At 37.6% G+C, this 18356-nt stretch overlaps 1 protein-coding gene across 9 annotated transcripts in view; it reads left to right on the top strand.

The window, feature by feature from the left end:
* LOC117241617 (GTPase-activating protein CdGAPr) overlaps positions 1–13018 on the top strand; it is a 32695-nt gene extending 19677 nt beyond the window's left edge. For 6 of the 9 annotated variants that reach the window (XM_033507499.1, XM_033507491.1, XM_033507493.1 and 3 more), the window contains 6 exons: positions 6693–6830; positions 7414–7818; positions 8163–8493; positions 8775–9108; positions 9444–10365; positions 10468–13018. In XM_033507499.1, the coding sequence (XP_033363390.1) occupies positions 6750–6830; positions 7414–7818; positions 8163–8493; positions 8775–9108; positions 9444–10365; positions 10468–13005 (4611 nt within the window). In that variant the 5' untranslated portion in view covers positions 6693–6749 and the 3' untranslated portion in view covers positions 13006–13018. The remainder of the gene's footprint in view (positions 1–6692; positions 6831–7413; positions 7819–8162; positions 8494–8774; positions 9109–9443; positions 10366–10467) is intronic. The other 3 variants (XM_033507497.1, XM_033507498.1, XM_033507500.1) reach the window with 3 other exon arrangements.
* Positions 13019–18356: the final 5338 nt, after the last annotated feature.

Raw genomic sequence — 18356 nt, 5'->3', positions numbered from 1 at the left:
TGAGATTGTATATTGACGAAGTATGTAAACCTTTCCATCGCACGATACACCTGACAATATTATCCTCTGATTTCCATCACGAAGTTTATCTAACATTTTGGTTAATCGATCTTTTCGCTTCGTTTTATCGTTCAATAATCGATCTTTCCATTTGGTTTGACTCCGTTGTTTGTCCTTGTAACGACTCGAATTAATTTGTTTGATCGTGTCAATATTAGCCGAGATCCTGCGGTTTTCAAGGACGAGTTTGTTTGTTTGTTTGCTTTTTTTTCTTTTTTAACGATCCATCTTTCCGTTCGGTTTCATCATTCCAGAACGACTTTATCTTGCAATAATTGATTTTTCGGTCTGCGATCTGATTATCATCGTTATTACGGTAATGATTGAAATATATGATTATTTCGTTTACTCGTATATAATAAAATATTGCTTTTGTACAGGCACGTTTAATGGACTCGTCCTGTGCGGCTGTCCTTGTTACGTTTCTGCCCCATTTGGGTTGTCCTGATTCATAGATAATCGAATCACGACGCTCTCTGCTCTAACTTTCTTTACCCGTTTCCCGCATGGCCTAATAATTTCTCTGATAGCGTTTCCCTCGAAGAACGTCAAACGGCCTTGCCTTCTCGTTTTTATAGCCACTAATCAACCTTGAATTTCATCGGCCAACTTGTTCATCTTTCATCTTTTGCTTCCAGCCTGTTGAGAATGTTGTTCATCCAAGACTTTATTACATGGTCCGATAGTATGTATAAAATAGACTCTGCATCTAATAATGTATCTTTGACTTTAAATAATAATTCAGCTTTACATAATCTGCTCTCTAATCAACCTTCTGTCCACTCGACCAACTTTTTTCCATATTCCACTTTTCTTTCCACTCTGTTGATTCTTCCAGTCGTTGTTAATCCAGAATTTTGATTTTAATTAGCAATTTCGTATCGAACAATCTGATCCATTTTCCATCAAATTTCTATTTGATCGAAGAATATTTCCCCTTTAGATATACGTTTTCTTTTTCTAGCCTATCGATGACGTTATCGATCCGAGACTTTGTTTTTTTCACCTACGAAAGTAGATTACGTATCTGACAGTGTGTCATCTTGGATTTAGATAATAATTTTAAATAATCCGATCTGATCGACATGGCGACTGACCAAAGACCTTCTCTACTTTCAGTTCCAGCTTGCTGCGAGTCTTATTAATCGAACGCTTTGTTACGTGATACGAAAGTAGATTTTTCTTATCAGATGCATCTTTAGTTCTAAATAATGATTATTTGTACGTGCAATCTATCCGATCGATTTATCTGAATTTCGTTGCCTTCCAATTCTGTCACTCTTTAATCCTATAGATTTTTTCACCCTGTATAGAGATCTCTAACAGATAAGATTTATGCTTCGGTTCGCATGGCTTCTAGCGATTGTTTCCATCGACGTTTCCAAATAAATTTTCCCGCGATCCTGCGCTCCAGAGAAATTGGTGACCTCGTACGATTTAACCGCGCATCGATCCCATCCCTACCCTAACCAGTCGTCCCTCCTTTTGCCAAACTATTTTCAAATTCCGCATTTCAGTTTCTTGAAAACCCTCCGTCGATGTCTTCTCTTCTGGCCGGCGAAGATAATATCGTTAACAGCTTCCTGCATTGATCCTTCCTAGGGTGAATGTTTATTAGACGTTGGACATTTTCTTCGATCCTCTTTTTGTCCTTTTTTTTTTTTTTACAAATCATCCATATACCGTAGAGTGTAAAATTCGAATAAAGACAAAAGAACGTGGGTCAGAGAAAAGAAAACTGCAAGATCGAAATTGCAGCATTAGATTTATTAAATGAAACTCTAGTTAATTAAAATAATTTTACTAATTGTTAGCAAAATTTGATAAGATACCAATAGTAAATTCCATAGATTGCAAGCCATTTGTAGTAATAATTATCTTACTCGATGTAATTCTAACTAACACAACAGAATGGTAGAATTATAAAAAAAAAAAAAAAAAAAAAAGAACGAGCAAACAAGTATCATAGCTGACGCGTTCTTTTTGTTATATGGTTATCTATAAAGAAATTTAAATATCATTTGCCGTTATCCCAGGCGACTGCGATTATCTCGCGCTATCGAGCACAAATATATCGTCCATTTCATTTATTTATGCAGAACGAAATGCAAATAATCGTTTAGGGCATATCGCTTATAAATATCTCACCAGATAAGCGTATAAACGCGATCTCACGCTGTTTACTTGTGTAAGAAAAAAGGGAAGAAAGTAAGAGGAGAGATGAAAATATATCTATGCATTTTCAATAATTTCCCAGCTAATTGATAAAGTGTGTCGGACAATCGACGAATATACATTTGTAGCTATTTGTAACTATTTATAAAAAGAGGCCTCCGACAAGAGGAACAGCAATATAATAATAGGAAGGGCGGCAAGGAATTTTTAGTTTCGAATCGTACGTTGGATAGTTTCTTTCACGGGGAGATGAAAATATATCTATGCATTTTCAATAATTTCCCAGCTAATTGATAAAGTGTGTCGGACAATCGACGAATATACATTTGTAGCTATTTGTAACTATTTATAAAAAGAGGCCTCCGACAAGAGGAACAGCAATATAATAATAGGAAGGGCGGCAAGGAATTTTTAGTTTCGAATCGTACGTTGGATAGTTTCTTTCACGGGGAGATGAAAATATATCTATGCATTTTCAATAATTTCCCAGCTAATTGATAAAGTGTGTCGGACAATCGACGAATATACATTTGTAGCTATTTGTAACTATTTATAAAAAGAGGTCTCCGACAAGAGGAACAGCAATATAATAATAGGAAGGGCGGCAAGAAATTTTTAGTTTCGTATCGTACGTTGGATAGTTTCTTTCACGATTTATCGAAGAACATCGCGTATAGCATGGTGGAAGTAGAGTAGACGCAGTACGTAGCATTCGTAATGTTTGCTTAATGTTGCCAAAAAGTTCGTTGACCTACTAACAGGGAGGAGAGGAACTGCAGCTGCTTGGATGTTTCGCGTTATAAATTCCTTGATGTTTATCGATCGCAAAACGCGCGCTAATGCCGCTTCCAGCGCTTTTTCTCCTTCGTAGAACGCAATTTTCCAATTTCATTATATTCCAGATCCCGCTGCATCTATCAACGTATCTCGAACGCGTAGGAAATTATGAATCGAATAACGAGCCCCAGAGAACCATCTCTCGTGTCGCGTTCAATTACGAGTATAGAAATCTTGTGAAAATTTCACTTCGTCGTCGTTATAGAAATCGTATTTTCCTGTCCTTTTCTTTTTTTCCTTTCCCCGGCGGAGAAAGGATTTCTTTTTGAACGAAACAGGAGTTTCTTCTCTCTTCGTCCTTGAATTTCAATGGTATTTTCCTTTCTATCGAAAAAGATTGTTTAAGATTGTCGCGATGGGATTTTTGTCTCTTCGAAAGCGTCGAAAGGGATTCGAGAAGTTTCAGCGAACGAGAATTCGCGTAACCTACCGATGGCGTTGATAAACATTCCACAATTTTACGCATAAATCACCGAGTTTACTCGAGGATTGCAAAAAATTGCTTATCGTACGCGTCTCTCCTGCTGTCTTCGTTTACAAACAATGCTCGCCTTAGATGTTCGAATTTTCCGCCTTGGTGAACCACGATTGATACTCGATCGAGCAGAAAAAATTGCTAGTAAAATGTTTGCTTGTAATGTAGCGTATTAAATGATTCGTTAAACGAGCAGACTATAAAACCGAAGAGAAAATGATGGAATAGATATCGATGGATTATGTTCGATCCAGGAGTATTCTATATAGATAATAGTGGCAATTACAGAGAATTAGAGAGGAACTGCGAGTCGGATTGGCAACAAAATCAGGTTTAAAGAAGCGTAAAGCAGGAGGCAGCGCGGAACGATCGTTTCCCAGCGATTGCCAGATCCAGCAGGGAGAGAACAGTGCTCGACTTATACGTATAGAGAAGCTCTGATGTTTGCCTCGACGTTGCCAAAAAATACAATGACCCAAATAAGACAAGTTGCACTCGTTTGTCGATACTCTCCGCACTGCGATCTCCTTCTCTCTGAAACTGTTTCGTTCAAGTGCACGTACCACCGCGTGCTCCATAAAACGACACAGATACTTATTCCATTCAAGGAAACGAAAGAGAGAGAGAGAGAGAGAGAGAAAAAAAGAAGAAAAAGAAATAACGCAGATCAAACTGTTGCCATTAAAAAAATCTACATACATTTTCTTCCATATAAAACGTTTCCTTTCTTTTTTCATTTTTTGGTTTTATTTTTTACTTTTGCTTTTCCTTCCTGTTGTTATGCATAGTCGTATATTCTATTGGAAGAGGAGAAAAGAAGAAGATCGAAATATTGCCATACAAAAATCTGTATGCCTTTTTTCCTCTCAACATTCTATTATTATTATTATTATTATTATTCTGTTGGTACGAGATTCTTCTTTTTCTAATTATTTCTCTTTGTTTCTTTCGATCGTTGGGAGAGAACATCCTGATAAAGGTACCGTTTCTGCTTCTTTCCTTTTTAATTATAAAGAAACAATGTTATACACACAATTCTAATGTACACGTAATATTCTCATCTATGAAGCGTATAAAAATTTCAACTCGAGCAGTTGGCGATTAGCAATTGAATAACTCTATGAGAAATTCCATGCTTACGAAGGTAAAGTTGCTGAAACGATTTGACGAAATACGTTGAAATTGACAGAGGAATGTTCAAAAGCGTCGTCGGTTTTTGTTATCGAATGGTATCGGTAGGTTGGAACCAGTTGGTGACCAACGAGACGTAAACTGGTCGAACAAACGAAATAATTGATAGCGCTCTTATAATTGAAAGCCTACTCTACCACTTCTCTCAGCGGTTAAAGAGGAAGTCCCTTGTACCCTTTCGTTGAAAGTCTTGCCTCGACTTCCGATTTTTCCTCGCGTTTCGAAAGCTTTACATAACATAATTTACCGGGAACAAGTGCCGCGCTTAATGTCTATCTTCTCAAATCTCGTCGATCTTATCGGAATATTTTAACATCTATTTCATTTAATCTCTATTTCTAAAAATGTTGGAATTTCTAGTATTTAAGATGTAATTCGATGTAGTAATTAGATTATACCGCCAGTAGATAGTGGTTTCATGGAAATGAAACATTCCTTGAGAGCAGGAGTATCTGCTTATTCGATCTTAAAATTGCTTGAAAGTTTCCTGTAATTAAGAATTACGGCGATCAGACAAGTTTCTGATCTGTTCTCCGGGCAAATTCTATGTAATTCTGAAAGCGTTAATTGCAACTAACACGTCCGTAATCGCGTTGTTAAGGAGTCACGTAAATCAAGCTACGTACTCGTAAGCTGCGCGTGAATTCGAAAAGTTGCGCGTGTAAGCTTTTCACGATTGAATATTTCAAAGAGAATTTTTTTTTACTGAAATTTGAACATTCAAGGACCTAGCAAGCCGAAAATTTGTTCAATCGATAGATTGGAAAATTCGTAAGTTAAACTGTCGTAAGGTTTGGAACTTGGTAAATTAACGATTTATCTCGTAACTGGTAATTGGAAAATTTACACGGTCTAGCCATATTGGGCAAAGCTTGTTCGTTAGCTCGTAAATAAGTGAGTTTTCCATTTACGAGGGCACCGTGTACCACGTTTGGGTTATCGATTGGGATGGCGAAATTTGGCACCTACTTAGGACACACCCGGAACGATGATTTAATAAAACGATACCATTACCGAGCCATTAAACCTGATATTTACCAAAGAATTTGGCCTACCCACGGGACAAAATTTGAACCAAATCGGTGAACCGATGTCGTGTTCTCCCCTCGTTAGTTATCTTCTCGACACACGATGATTCATCTTTAACCGTCTTCCTTCAATTGCCTTCACAGACTGCCTCCATATTCTGCTAACGTTGAACGCAATGCAGCGAAACTCGTTTAAACCGTTCGTACTTACATAATAAGTTTATTCGAATAACTCGATGTCACGGTTCTCATTTCTTAGTAGCAACGGCATATTATTTTTGACATTACGCTAAGAAAATATTTTGCCACCGTTGCTTTGGCACAAATCTTGCCTTTGTGTAATTTTAGAAAATTTTCTCTCTCTCTGTCTTTCTCTCTCTCTCTCTCTCCCTCTTTTTCTTTCGTAATATAAATTAGGTTAAATATATAATAGAGTTATTTACGTCGTGCAGCGTAGTGATTTGTCAGTAAATAATACGTATTTTTTTTTGTAAAATAAATTCCAATAACACTTTATTTTAAACTACTTTTTACATACGTACAGTGGTCGATGAAAATATCTGAATATTTGTAGAAACATTTTTTGAATATATCACGTGCATAGTTTCATATAACTCGTGCGATGTATTATATATTATAAAAAAATGTTTACGCTAGTTGCTCGTGCATTTTCGTGGATCGCTGTACAAACGTTAAGTACAATATACGTTAACGCATTGAGACGTAGGATTTTATAGAATTTTTGCAGAAATTTCCTTCTTCGAAATCTTGGCGAAGTTTTGTAAGAAACCTAGAAAACGTTTGTTTCACAAATTCTCCTTGATTGTGATATTTTATGTTAATTACTGTTGACCTTCAGTGCGTTAAAAGATACAGTATGATTGCGAGAATCGATAGAAAATCGTAAAAATTTTTATTGAACGCAGGGATTAGGATGTAATCGAACGGACGATTTCAGTACACCAGTCAGTTCTGGCAGCAACATGAGCAGTATAGCACGGTTTCCAAAGTTGGACGAGTGTGCCCACTTTCATTACGAACATGTTGAACTCAGTTCCTTGGAGGTCAGTTACATTCGAATTAACCTTAAGCTATTCAATCCCATCCTCCAATCTTGGCCAAATTTTTATTTAAAAATATTATCACCTTACCTGTGAACTTCTAACTAAAACTGTTAATTATTACGTATATTATAGACAGTTTTAATGTACTCATTCCATAAGAATTATTCAAGATATAAATATAAATACATGTTTATTTATAAATATATACATTTATATTTTGAATAATTCTTACGCAATGAGTACATTAAAATATCCAAGTTCTTTGTTTAACAATCCTTACGTTCAGTCAACTTTCTTTCAATATTTTAAACATCCCATTTATTCTTCTTCATATTCGATTAACTATGTTTATTCTATAAAAAATTCAATATATCGTTATTTACTGAATTATTAAATGTCCCCAATTATTATAATCAGTCGTACGTTCTACAAAAGAGATAATGATATTCCTCCGGTATCGATGAAGGGCCAAAAAAAGAAAGAAATAAAAAAGAAGAAACGGCGGATTCAAAAGACACGACACGCGTGTTTTTTCAGATCCGTCGTCTAAATAAGACTAAAAAGTTATACGTTGGTTTTGCAGGTTTCGCTTAGCGAAGGTACCAATGATTCCGACAGCTACGCGGTCAGAGTAACATCCGGGGACGCATGCTGGACGCTGCAACGATCTTATGATAATTTTGTTATGTTTGACAAGCAATTGCATCGCTGCATATTTGACAGGAAGTTCTCTTCCTTAACAAAGCTTCCAGATACACGGCCAAAGAACACCTGTGATATACTGAGGGACTATTTGAATAGGTTCTCGCAGTTAAATCACGAAGGCCTAAATTGCGGTCCTGTGTTAAATTGGTTGCAGCTAGATAATAGAGGAAGAAGAATCCTCGTGCCAGAGTCAGATTCATGTCCCATTAATACTCCCGCAGTAGCCGCAGCTTATGCAGTTAGACCTTACGTGGCTCAGGCACCAGATGAAATCTCCTTTCAGGTATTATTTCAACTTGATAAAAAAATTCCAATATATACCAGTAAGTAGACCGCGGATCGTTATTCATTTGTGAGAAACTGTTGAGTATAAAAATGCACAGAACGTTCATAAATAGACAAAAATATATAAAATATGCAAAGCAGAGTGGCTGTTGTAATATTTAAGAAGATTTGATAAATCTCTGGTTAGCATCTGATTTAGAAATGAAAGATGATCGTGACAGAATGCAATATTAAATTGCATAAATATTGAAGATCTAATAGTACGAGTTTGAATAGTAAAAAGAAAAAGAAAATTATATAACAAGTCGATAAATTTAATGTGAAAATATTGATGATTTTCAGGTTGGAGACATGATTTCTGTAATAGATATGCCTCCTCCAGGGGAAAGTACTTGGTGGCGTGGGAAGCACGGATTTGCAGTCGGTTTTTTCCCAGCCGAATGTGTGGCTGTGATCGGGGATAAAGTACCACGGCATCTGACCGTGTCAACGACAGTTAGATCAAAGTTACCCGTGAAACCGGTGCTTAGAAAGCACGGAAAGCTAATCGCCTTTTTCAGATCGTTCATATTGAATAGACCGTCTAGGAGACGATTAAAGCAGTCAGGAATTCTGAAGGAACGTGTATTTGGTTGTGATTTGGGGGAACATCTTTTAAATTCTGGTCAAGATGGTATATATACGCAAATATTTTATATTGAGCTTGATATACAATAGCTCATGAAATGTAATTTCTATATGCATTTTCAAATTGCTTAAAAAGTTTATGTATATAATCGTGATAGATCTAATTAAAGCGCTAATGAGACATCAAAATATCTTTCATAACGCACAAAGTATATACGTGTATATAAAAGTTTCCTATGACAAGTGTTCAAATATTTCCATGAGCCATTGTAAGTCACTTAATCGTATACGGTTTAACAATTGTACAATGTACCATGATGTTTATAGTGCCTACCGTTTTAACGTGTTGCGCTGAATTCATCGAGAATCATGGCTTAGTGGACGGTATATATCGTCTAAGCGGCGTGACATCGAACATTCAGAGATTACGAAACGCGTTCGACGAGGATCGTGTTCCTGCATTGCATTCCGATGAAAGTATTTTACAAGATATTCATTCTGTAGCGTCGTTGTTGAAAATGTACTTCAGAGAACTACCGAATCCACTCTGTACATACCAGCTTTATTCTACTTTCGTTAGTGCGGTTCAAGCTAACACCGACGCGGAAAGATTAAGGCGGATGAGGGATACCGTTAGAAAATTACCACCACCGCACTACAGGTAACGCACAGGATAAAAAGACCTGGCTTTCCCTTTTCCCTTAGTACATGTATTTCAAAAGCGATACAACTCAATAAGTTGTCAGGAAAAGCGAAAAATTATGTTTTGGAAGCTCTGCAAGATAATTACTAATATGAGATATATGATGTTGGTAAAAGAAATAGACTGTAGGAGACAAATATGATCGTTGTGATTTTTCATGTTCTTCCTCTAAGATTGCATCATTTTCAACTGTGAATTGGATCATTTCAACAATTTTGAAATACACGTGCAACTTGAAATCATAAATAATTCTAACATTATCTTTATAACACTATATGTATTTTGGATTTCAGAACCTTAGAATATTTGATGCGTCATTTAGTGAGAGTGGCAGCTCGAGGAGCGGAGACCGGTATGACACCACGTAACGTTGCCATTGTTTGGGCTCCAAACCTTCTAAGATGCAAGGAATTAGAGGTTGGGGGTGTAGCAGCGTTGCAGGGTGTCGGTGTGCAGGCTGTGGTCACAGAGTTTTTAGTCTGTTACGCCGAATTAATTTTCGGAGACGGTCCAGTTGGGCGGCCGAAATCGCTAGCTATTACAACACCGGCGAGATTGCTTAGTTTGGAAGAGGCTCGAAATCGAAGCTTGAGAGGCGAGCCTGATTACGTGGAAGTGGGCGCCGGTCCAGCCGGATTACCATTACATTACCATACGGTCATAGAATTACCGCGAAAGAGAAACGGCTCGAAACGTTCACCCTCATTGAACTGGAGAGCTTTATTCGGGCGAGGTGGCTTGGGTGCCAGAGGAAAAACAAGACAAGTTGGCACGCCACCTCAAACAGAAACGGTGCCAAGTTCCTTAAACTCCTTACGACGGTTAAGACCGGTGAAAAGCGCAGACAGCTTGGACGGTGAGGACAGTTTAGGTCCTCTGCTTGGACCACCACCAGCTAGACCTTGCGGACATAGTCGATCGGTTTCGCATGATTCGTATTTCGATCATTTAGCGGACGCACCGAATACATCATCGCCGTTGGATCTGTCGGAAATTCAGCTTAATTTCGACTTGGAGGAACGAGAGATGAGAATGTTCTCGGAGGAGGAGAGTGGCGGGGTGGCGTCGGTAGAAGCATCACCAAGACGTCAGAGGACGGAAGGAACGCAAAATACCGCTGCCACCGGTGGGTCCAAGAGAAAGAGATCGCGATTAGAGGAAAGACTGCAGTGCGACGTTGAGTTGCGCTTCATTGATAGCCAAAGTCCTGATCAGGTAAATGATATTTTACACGTCTTTATATATTTATGTTTCTATAATTTTGTAGATATGGTTGTGCCATTGGTGTTGATCGATATATTTAACGCACGTTCACAGGTGATGGTTTCTGCAGATGTTCACAGTATGGATACCCCATCTCCTTTGCCAACACCAGGGTACCTTCCATTATTATCCGAAGCTTCAACCCCACTCACACCCGCCACGCTACATGGAACACCGCATTCTACATCACCTGTACCAGCTAACAGTCCTAGGATAAGTTTTCGAAGTTTCACTTTACCTTTAGAGATCGACGAAGAACAAAGCAACGCGAACAAATTGAACAGAACTAGCGTGTCTTCCGATAAATCATCCGACCCTAGTCATAGGTTATCCGTAAACTTAGAAGGACAGAGTAACGCTAAGTCCTGCGAGAGGATAATGACATACGACAAACATGTAGATTTGTACGATGATAAAGAGTCTTCCAAGACTCAAAAGACTTCGAAGGAATCGAACCTAGTTGTATCAGATGTAGTCGACCAAGACATGACACCTTGCGATAGGTTAATGTCTCATCCTAGCGAGATAGAATCTAGTAAAGTAACCATGTCTCCGCGTAAAGACGTAGAAAATAGATCGAGCTCCTGTTCCGTTGACGATAATAAATCTCACTGTGACAACAGAGACACGTTGGACGTGAGAAAACACGATGCATCGACCAACAAATCGATCGGTTCGCAGCACGACGATGCCATGGCTGGAAATTCAAACGCACACAGAAACGAATTGCCAGGACTGCCACTATCTAGCGCTACCGATCTAGATTCTCCGATGTCATGCGAGCAGACTATCGAGGACTTGCCCGATTCCGGTTTTGTGATTTGTGATAACTCCGACAAGATATTCACCAACACAGAAACGTCACAGATGATATCGAATACCAACGATTCCGGCGAATGGGTGATAGTCGAGACTACGGGCTCGATCACGACACCGACGAGCGAGTCGAGCAGTTCGAAGGATCCTTTGGAAGGCACCGTGAATAACGCGATCGCGACTGATGCACCGCAACTGAGATCCATGTCGGAGAACGTTTCCAGAACCTCCTTGGATCTCACTATGGGCTCAACAGTAGACACAGATACATCGTGCATCGGTGTCAGTGATTTAACCGAAAGTCCCGTTCTTCCTCAAGAATCTGCCGAGATGACATTTGACGTTGCCGACAACAGAGACCTCGAGGAACACGACGCCACCGCGCAGAGGACTTCTAGAGCTTTCGAGGACCAAACGAGTTTCGGGATGGTCAACTCTGGCAATAATTATTCAAACATCGTTCATTCGCCCATACACGATCAGGATAATGGAAATCAGAAAATTCGCACCGTTAGTATGACGGACATTCGTATGAACCAGAAATCTAGCGAAATGGAGCACGAGGTCACCGCCTGCTATTCGCAACTAGACAACACCGAAGCCTTCAACAGGAACGAGAATCCAGCAAAGGAAGAAGCTGTGGTAGAAGAGAAGACCTTCGAAAGCTCTCAACGCACTTCGAAAAGCCACTCAGACTTTCAGCAGAAAGAAATTCGACGTTCTTTGCAGCTACATCAGAAGCCACAATTCCAAGCAAACGATCGCCGTTCGTTCTCTAATCAATCAAAGAAGAGCCAGGATCTGGATCTATCTTTGGCCAATACGGATAATAAGCAACGCAGTCAGAGTCAAAAGCCAGAAAAGTGCCAAAGCTTCGAATACGTTTCACCAAAGGAATCAGCTCAGAACAGTCAGCAACACAAACAGTTCCCTACACGTACCGAGGACCCTTCTAAATGTAACAACGTGAAGAACAGTCAACTGCAAGAGCACATAGAAGTAGTAATACCATCGGAAAATGCTGCCGAGCCCAGTGAGATAGCTCATCCCCCGGAAGGTGCATCCGAGCCAACGTCTTTAAACTCATCTTGTACTTTCTCGAATGCATCTTCTCCAGTGGATGATTCTATCGTTCTTCGAGATACGGCCGCTATACTTCAAGAGTTAGCGTTGCAAAGATTATCTGGAGGCATTGTGGGTGACTTGTCTGTTCCTCCGCGAAGACGATACGAAACGGAGAATAATAAAGATCGAAGAAGCTTCGATTCTGAGATCGGTAGAGAGATAGTTCGTGAAAGGAAGATGAGACAGGAACTGGACTCTGCTCGGGGAAAATCGGAAGAGCCACCGGTGAATAATACTCAACATCTGCCGCCATGTTTGAGAGCTCGTCACGCAAGAGCGACACGAGCGTCTCTTAGTAGATCGTTAGACGAGGCAAAGTTTAACAAAATGTCGGAGGAAGCTTCTCTACCTGTGAAACAGGCTACGGAGGACGCCCAGCACAGTTCCACACCTAACGTTGGAACAGGATCGTCGAATAGTTCCTCGGCTAATTCCGATAAAACGCATCTAAAAAACCTAGGTGGTTTAGACTTGGGCGATCCCCAGTGCAGAGAAAGGATAGAAAAGTACAAAGAAGAGAGGAGAACGTTCTTAAGGGACAAGTACAGATCGGAGAGTTTTCGAGGGATGTTATCGAAGACAGAAGACGATGGGGAGCAGGCGCTTTTGGCTAGGCTAAAACAGAGAGCCACTAGGCCCTCCCTTCATTGATATTAAAGTAATATTTATGGAAACGTTTTGTCAACTTTTCCCCACGCGTTGAATAATTGAATTAATTGCCTCTGCAATCGCGTCATGCGATCAAATATGATGTATTCTAGTGAACTGTTCGTTGTAACGATCATTGCGTCTAACCCTTTGCTCTCAACGTTTGTTCGAACTTTTCTGATGTACGTTTTGCCCTTTTTATTTGTTGTTTTTTTTTTTTTTTTAGATTCCTGTGTTAAATATGGATACTATAGGACAAGAGTATGATAAGCTAAATTCTGTTGGTTTTTTTTTTTTACAGAGAAGCAGGTTTTAAGATCCAATACATTGTTAATCAGTCTCACGTTGTCGGAATTGTGTTTTTATTTGTTTTGAAGCTTTTTCGGTTAATAGTTTTTAAAATTAAAGAAAAATAATACTCGTTATAATATTGAGATATTATGCGAATATCGAAGATATTGAAATATCGCTCGTCTTAAGAATTTCGCCTCTTAGAAGCCATCTGATCAACTCTATCTTTTAAACAACAGCAAACACCAAGATAAATTTAAGAAATGGCTTCTGCAGTGATGACTCGATCATACTTATGCTGAACGATTCAGCAGTTATTAAAAGACTCGTTTTTGGACCTAACCAGGCTTTCAGACTGTTTCCATTTTTAATTGTCTCATTGTAAAATCCTGCTATTTAAGCGCGAAGTAATACCAAAATTAGCAAAGATGAGAGATGTGCTTATCATTGCTTTCTCCTGATTTCCATACGAGAACAAGTATTTAATTTTAGTTTGAGTAATTGTTCTATACGAGAGGAAGCGAATCTCAGTATTTTACGATATGTTCACCGTAGGTGGTAGGAAATCGACTAAATTGTAATTTTAAATCGACAAATCGATGGTCCAATTTCAATGAACGTATCAAGTTTTCGATGTTAAATACGTGTAGCAACACGCAGCGAAGATTATCGGACGTTCTGCCATGTTTTCTTTTCCTTTTTTAAAGTATTATCGTATACGTTTAATTAGTAATATAGAATTTTGTTTAAGAGGCGCTGTATTTATGTTCTTCTGCGTCCTAGATTAGTCGAGCGTGAAGGGTTAAAGGCGTGGGATTTAACGAAGTCGATTAAACACGAGTGCTAGAACGAAAAAAAAGAAGAAGACGGTCTGACGATTGACGCTTTTAAAAAATGAATTCAACGGGGAACGTTCGTCTCTTTTCTTTTTTTTTTTTTTAAATTGCTGTTGTTAACAGAACAGTTCGATGATATACGAGTGTAACTTGTATCTTTTAATTTATTATTATAATTGATACTATATATACGTATATATTATTAGAATTATTTCTGTTATTGTTAACGCGTCGTGTAAGAAATCATTTCTCCCATTATTGTTATCGCTCCCAAAGATGTCCCATTTATTAAAGCTTTTCGCGCTGTTCTGTTAATCGACCCTTTTAATTTAAAACGATATGTACCAGAGTGTGTTGGGTTCGTGGACCGATTTGTTGTCGACCCTTTGCACGCGAAACTGCATTTTTTACGCGGGTTAAGCAAAAATCTAACTATGTAAGCTTGTTTGACAAATTTTACGCAAAGTTAAGTTTCCACGTACGAATTTATATGTATAAATATTCTCTTTGTGATGGTTGAGCTAAAAGAAAAAGAGTTTTCGAGTGACTGAGCGTCCGTAACGCATAGTGCTTTAACGAGATACTGTTCTCTCGTGTTTTAATGTCATACCGTTCGTTCGAGAGTAACAGTAAAAAGGGAAAAAATTAAAAACAAAAAAAAAAAGAACAAAAGTAAGAAAGAGAGAGAGAGAGAGACGTGAAACGACCAAATTGACAAATTCTATTATAGAAAATAGCGGAAATATTCGTTCTCATCTAGATTCGAAGTACGGGTGCAAAGGGATTTAATGCTTTTCAGTGGAATCACGTGTCTTCGTATCGATCGATGTAATTGACTTACAAGATATGTTAATCAATACGCTTCCCTTTTTCTGTAAATTTCGTTGTTGCTCGCTGTTCCGTGTATTTTTATACGAGATGTGAAGCGTGCCGCGCCTTAATCACAGCGAGATGAAAGCTTGTTCGTTCGATAATTGTTGCAGATGCGTGCGTTAATTGTCCGAGCAATCTGTCGCTTCTTACTTTTTTCTCTTTGTTTTTGAATTTGAGTTATTCTGTTTGAATTTTTCCTTTCTAAGGACATTGTTAATTCTTTTATTTTATTATCATTTTTAATTATTTTTCTTTTTTTTTTTGTTTTTTTTTTTTTAAGTTTTACACGTTCGTCTCCACGCCAATCGCTTGTCAGGTGTCACAGAAAGATAGCACGTAGCTAGAGATCTTTAAATATGTTAGACTTTATTAGCGATATATCGATGTCGAAAGAAATTAGAATACTCGTTGATATTCGTGTTCAATTTTACGTTAGAAGCTCTGGTACATTTGATGAATTTGTTGTTTGTACTTTACCGGAGAAGAAAAATTTTTCTTTTATATACATATATATATACAAACAATTAAAGAACCATCGTATTAAATTAAGTATTCGATATACGCGTTCATATATTTTCTCTCTTTTTTGTCGTGGACTGGTCCATGGCTTCTATATAGCATCTCCTTTGTATATGCTTTATTATTATTATTATTATTATTATTATTAATATTATTATTATTATTATTATTATTATTATTATTTAGTCGACATGTAATATATTAATTTATACATTCTTTAGTTCGATCGTCGACGTAAAGAAGAGACTAGCTTGAAGTGAAGATTAATGCAGGACCGACTGTTTCGTTAAAGATAAACAATTTTATTTCACGATTACCATAGGATATTATATAATTCGTTTATCGATAGAGAGTTTCAACGAGAATAATTTTTTTATATTTATTTTTTCCCGTTTTTCTTTCGTACTATAATTTTTACATTTTCAAGAAATTATCGTTCCAGTGTAAACGACGATCTACTTCTATTACGAATTATTCAGAATCTCAATGCTCGCATTTATCTTCGATCAGCGATTTTTATCTACTTATTACTGCTATAATTTACTCGTGAGTACACCAAGATCTATCAACAGGCTGGAGAATATTCGTTCTGTAGACCGGAAGAGCAAACGTGCGAGGATCGTTTAATCTTTCCCCCTGAACCCGCGATCTTGGTTCTCTCTTCTCCCAGCAACGAGAATAACCGAAACACCGGAAGAATCATCTTCTGTGACAGCATTTATATTTCATCTGACATCGCCATCGCGAACCAATGAATTAGTACCAAGTCTATAGACCGTCATTTTAACACTGTACATTTCGATCTCTGCCCGAATCAAACCACTTAACATACGTAGCTCAGAGAATCATCCTGTTCTCAATTTGTGATCCTGAAGATGCTCAAAACGAGAGAAGAAAGAAAGAAAAAAGAAAAAAAAAAAAGAGAGCCGCTAGCAAAGTTTGCGTACGAATAACGATGAAACCTTTTTTAATCGAATTAATGTTAACATTGCTGGTGTGCGTGTTCCAGGATAGTCCCGATATTTTGCGTATTTTTTTATGCTACGATGATACAACAAGTAGTATGAAAACGGTTTTTCGCAAACCAAATTGCAAACCGAGCGACGACCAAGCACACATACTTTTACTCGAAACCTTCGAGAATACTTAAACCATATTAGTTACAATTTGTATTCGAATGTTTATGAAAAAAAAGAAAAGAAAAAGAAAAAGAAAAAAAGAAGAAAAACGCGAGAAAAAGGAAGGAAGAAAGATTAATACTTTATAAGGAGGAAATTTAATAACTTCCGAGAGGACGAAGGATTTTCTTTTTTTGATAGATGTTACGATAATAACGGCTATGATAAGAGTGAAAGGAAATTATCGACGAGAGAATGTTGCGTCGATAGGATGCGTTCGAGGGACGAGTCTCGAATTATTCGAACGATAAAAAGTTAGCGATCGAGTAGCGGTGATAATAGTGGAAACAGTTGATTATATTCCTCGTCGAATCACTCTTTTTTGCTAGCATTTCTCCTGTTCGATGTACACGTGACTCGCGTGATCAAACTTGTTAAAGCGTTCACGAACTATTAAAAAAAAGGAAAAAAAAGCTATACGAAGTATAAACGTTTCTATAGTGCGTGTCGAAAAAGACTGTAACAATTTGCATTTACAAGAAATTGCAGATTGTTCCAGTAGTATCGTTCGTTATAGTTTTCCATTGTGTTTCTCATTGAATTTAAATGAATTTGTAAACGGGCATTGATCATTCGGAGGGCTGTACAAATTCCGAATTTTCAACTTTTCAATTTTTGGATATTTACGATACTTCAGTTTATTAACAGTTGATTACTTGAAAATGCAGCATTACCACTTGACCGTTTATTAAAGATAAATATTAACGGATAATTGTCAATAATTACTAGAACTCGGATGGTCAGTGCTTGATCCTCTCTGTTTTATCGGTAATCGTTATTTAGTTTTAATTGATTTAAAAAAAAAGGAAAAAAAAGAAGAAAAGGAAAGAGTCGTGAGCTCGTAAAATCCGTAAAAGATATGCATGCACAAGTAGCTTGACCCAATGATGAAAATAAGACGAAAACTGTTTAGAGATATATTTAAAAAAAAAAGTGAAATATTTAAAGCGAACTTTAATAGCTGCTTCCCTGGGTACCAAATATAATAGGAAAGGCCTAGTTAGCGATATTTAAAATAATGCCTAAAGTAAATGAAAAAAAAAGAGAATGAAAAGCTCGAGAATACATCTATTTACGAGTATACTTCTGCACAATATAATGCGCAATAATGATACATCCGTAGGGTGTATATTTTTAATAATTTGAGATTTTCGCGGTTATACAGGATATAATAGTTATTATAGTCGTAGGATTCTGAGAATGAAAGAGAGAAAAAGATACACGCGCCTACTAGAAATTTAATATTTCCTGTGAGAAACGACGCAAAAGACTAATCCCTCGTAGTCGCAAGAGAAGGAAATAAGGGCTAACAGCAATCTTGTTTTTGAGCGTCGAAGACCCACCGTTCGTTAACCTTGAAAACCATTTTTATTCCCTCTCACCCTATCCTTCTTCTCTATTTCCCTTCAACTTCTTCTTCTTTCACAACGTTTTAGTTAGTATTCTTGTCGTACGACTGTTCTGTTATTAAACGATACTACTGTTTTTGCCTACTACAATTATAATTATAATATATGGAAAATTATATGTAAACAAATATAAATACTATAAATATCGGAGAAATCACGTCGCTCGTATATTTTCACCTGTCTCTAATGCTTCCCCTCGAATTAAAAATCATGAAAGTATTCCATTTACAAAAATAACATTTTTAAGT

This window comes from Bombus vosnesenskii, unplaced genomic scaffold (assembly GCF_011952255.1).
Source record: "Bombus vosnesenskii isolate JDL3184/JDL3185 unplaced genomic scaffold, Bvos_JDL3184-5_v1.1 scf7180000016261, whole genome shotgun sequence".
In the NCBI taxonomy this organism is placed as follows: Eukaryota; Metazoa; Arthropoda; class Insecta; order Hymenoptera; family Apidae; genus Bombus; species Bombus vosnesenskii.
This window is presented reverse-complemented; position numbering and strand designations above follow the sequence as displayed.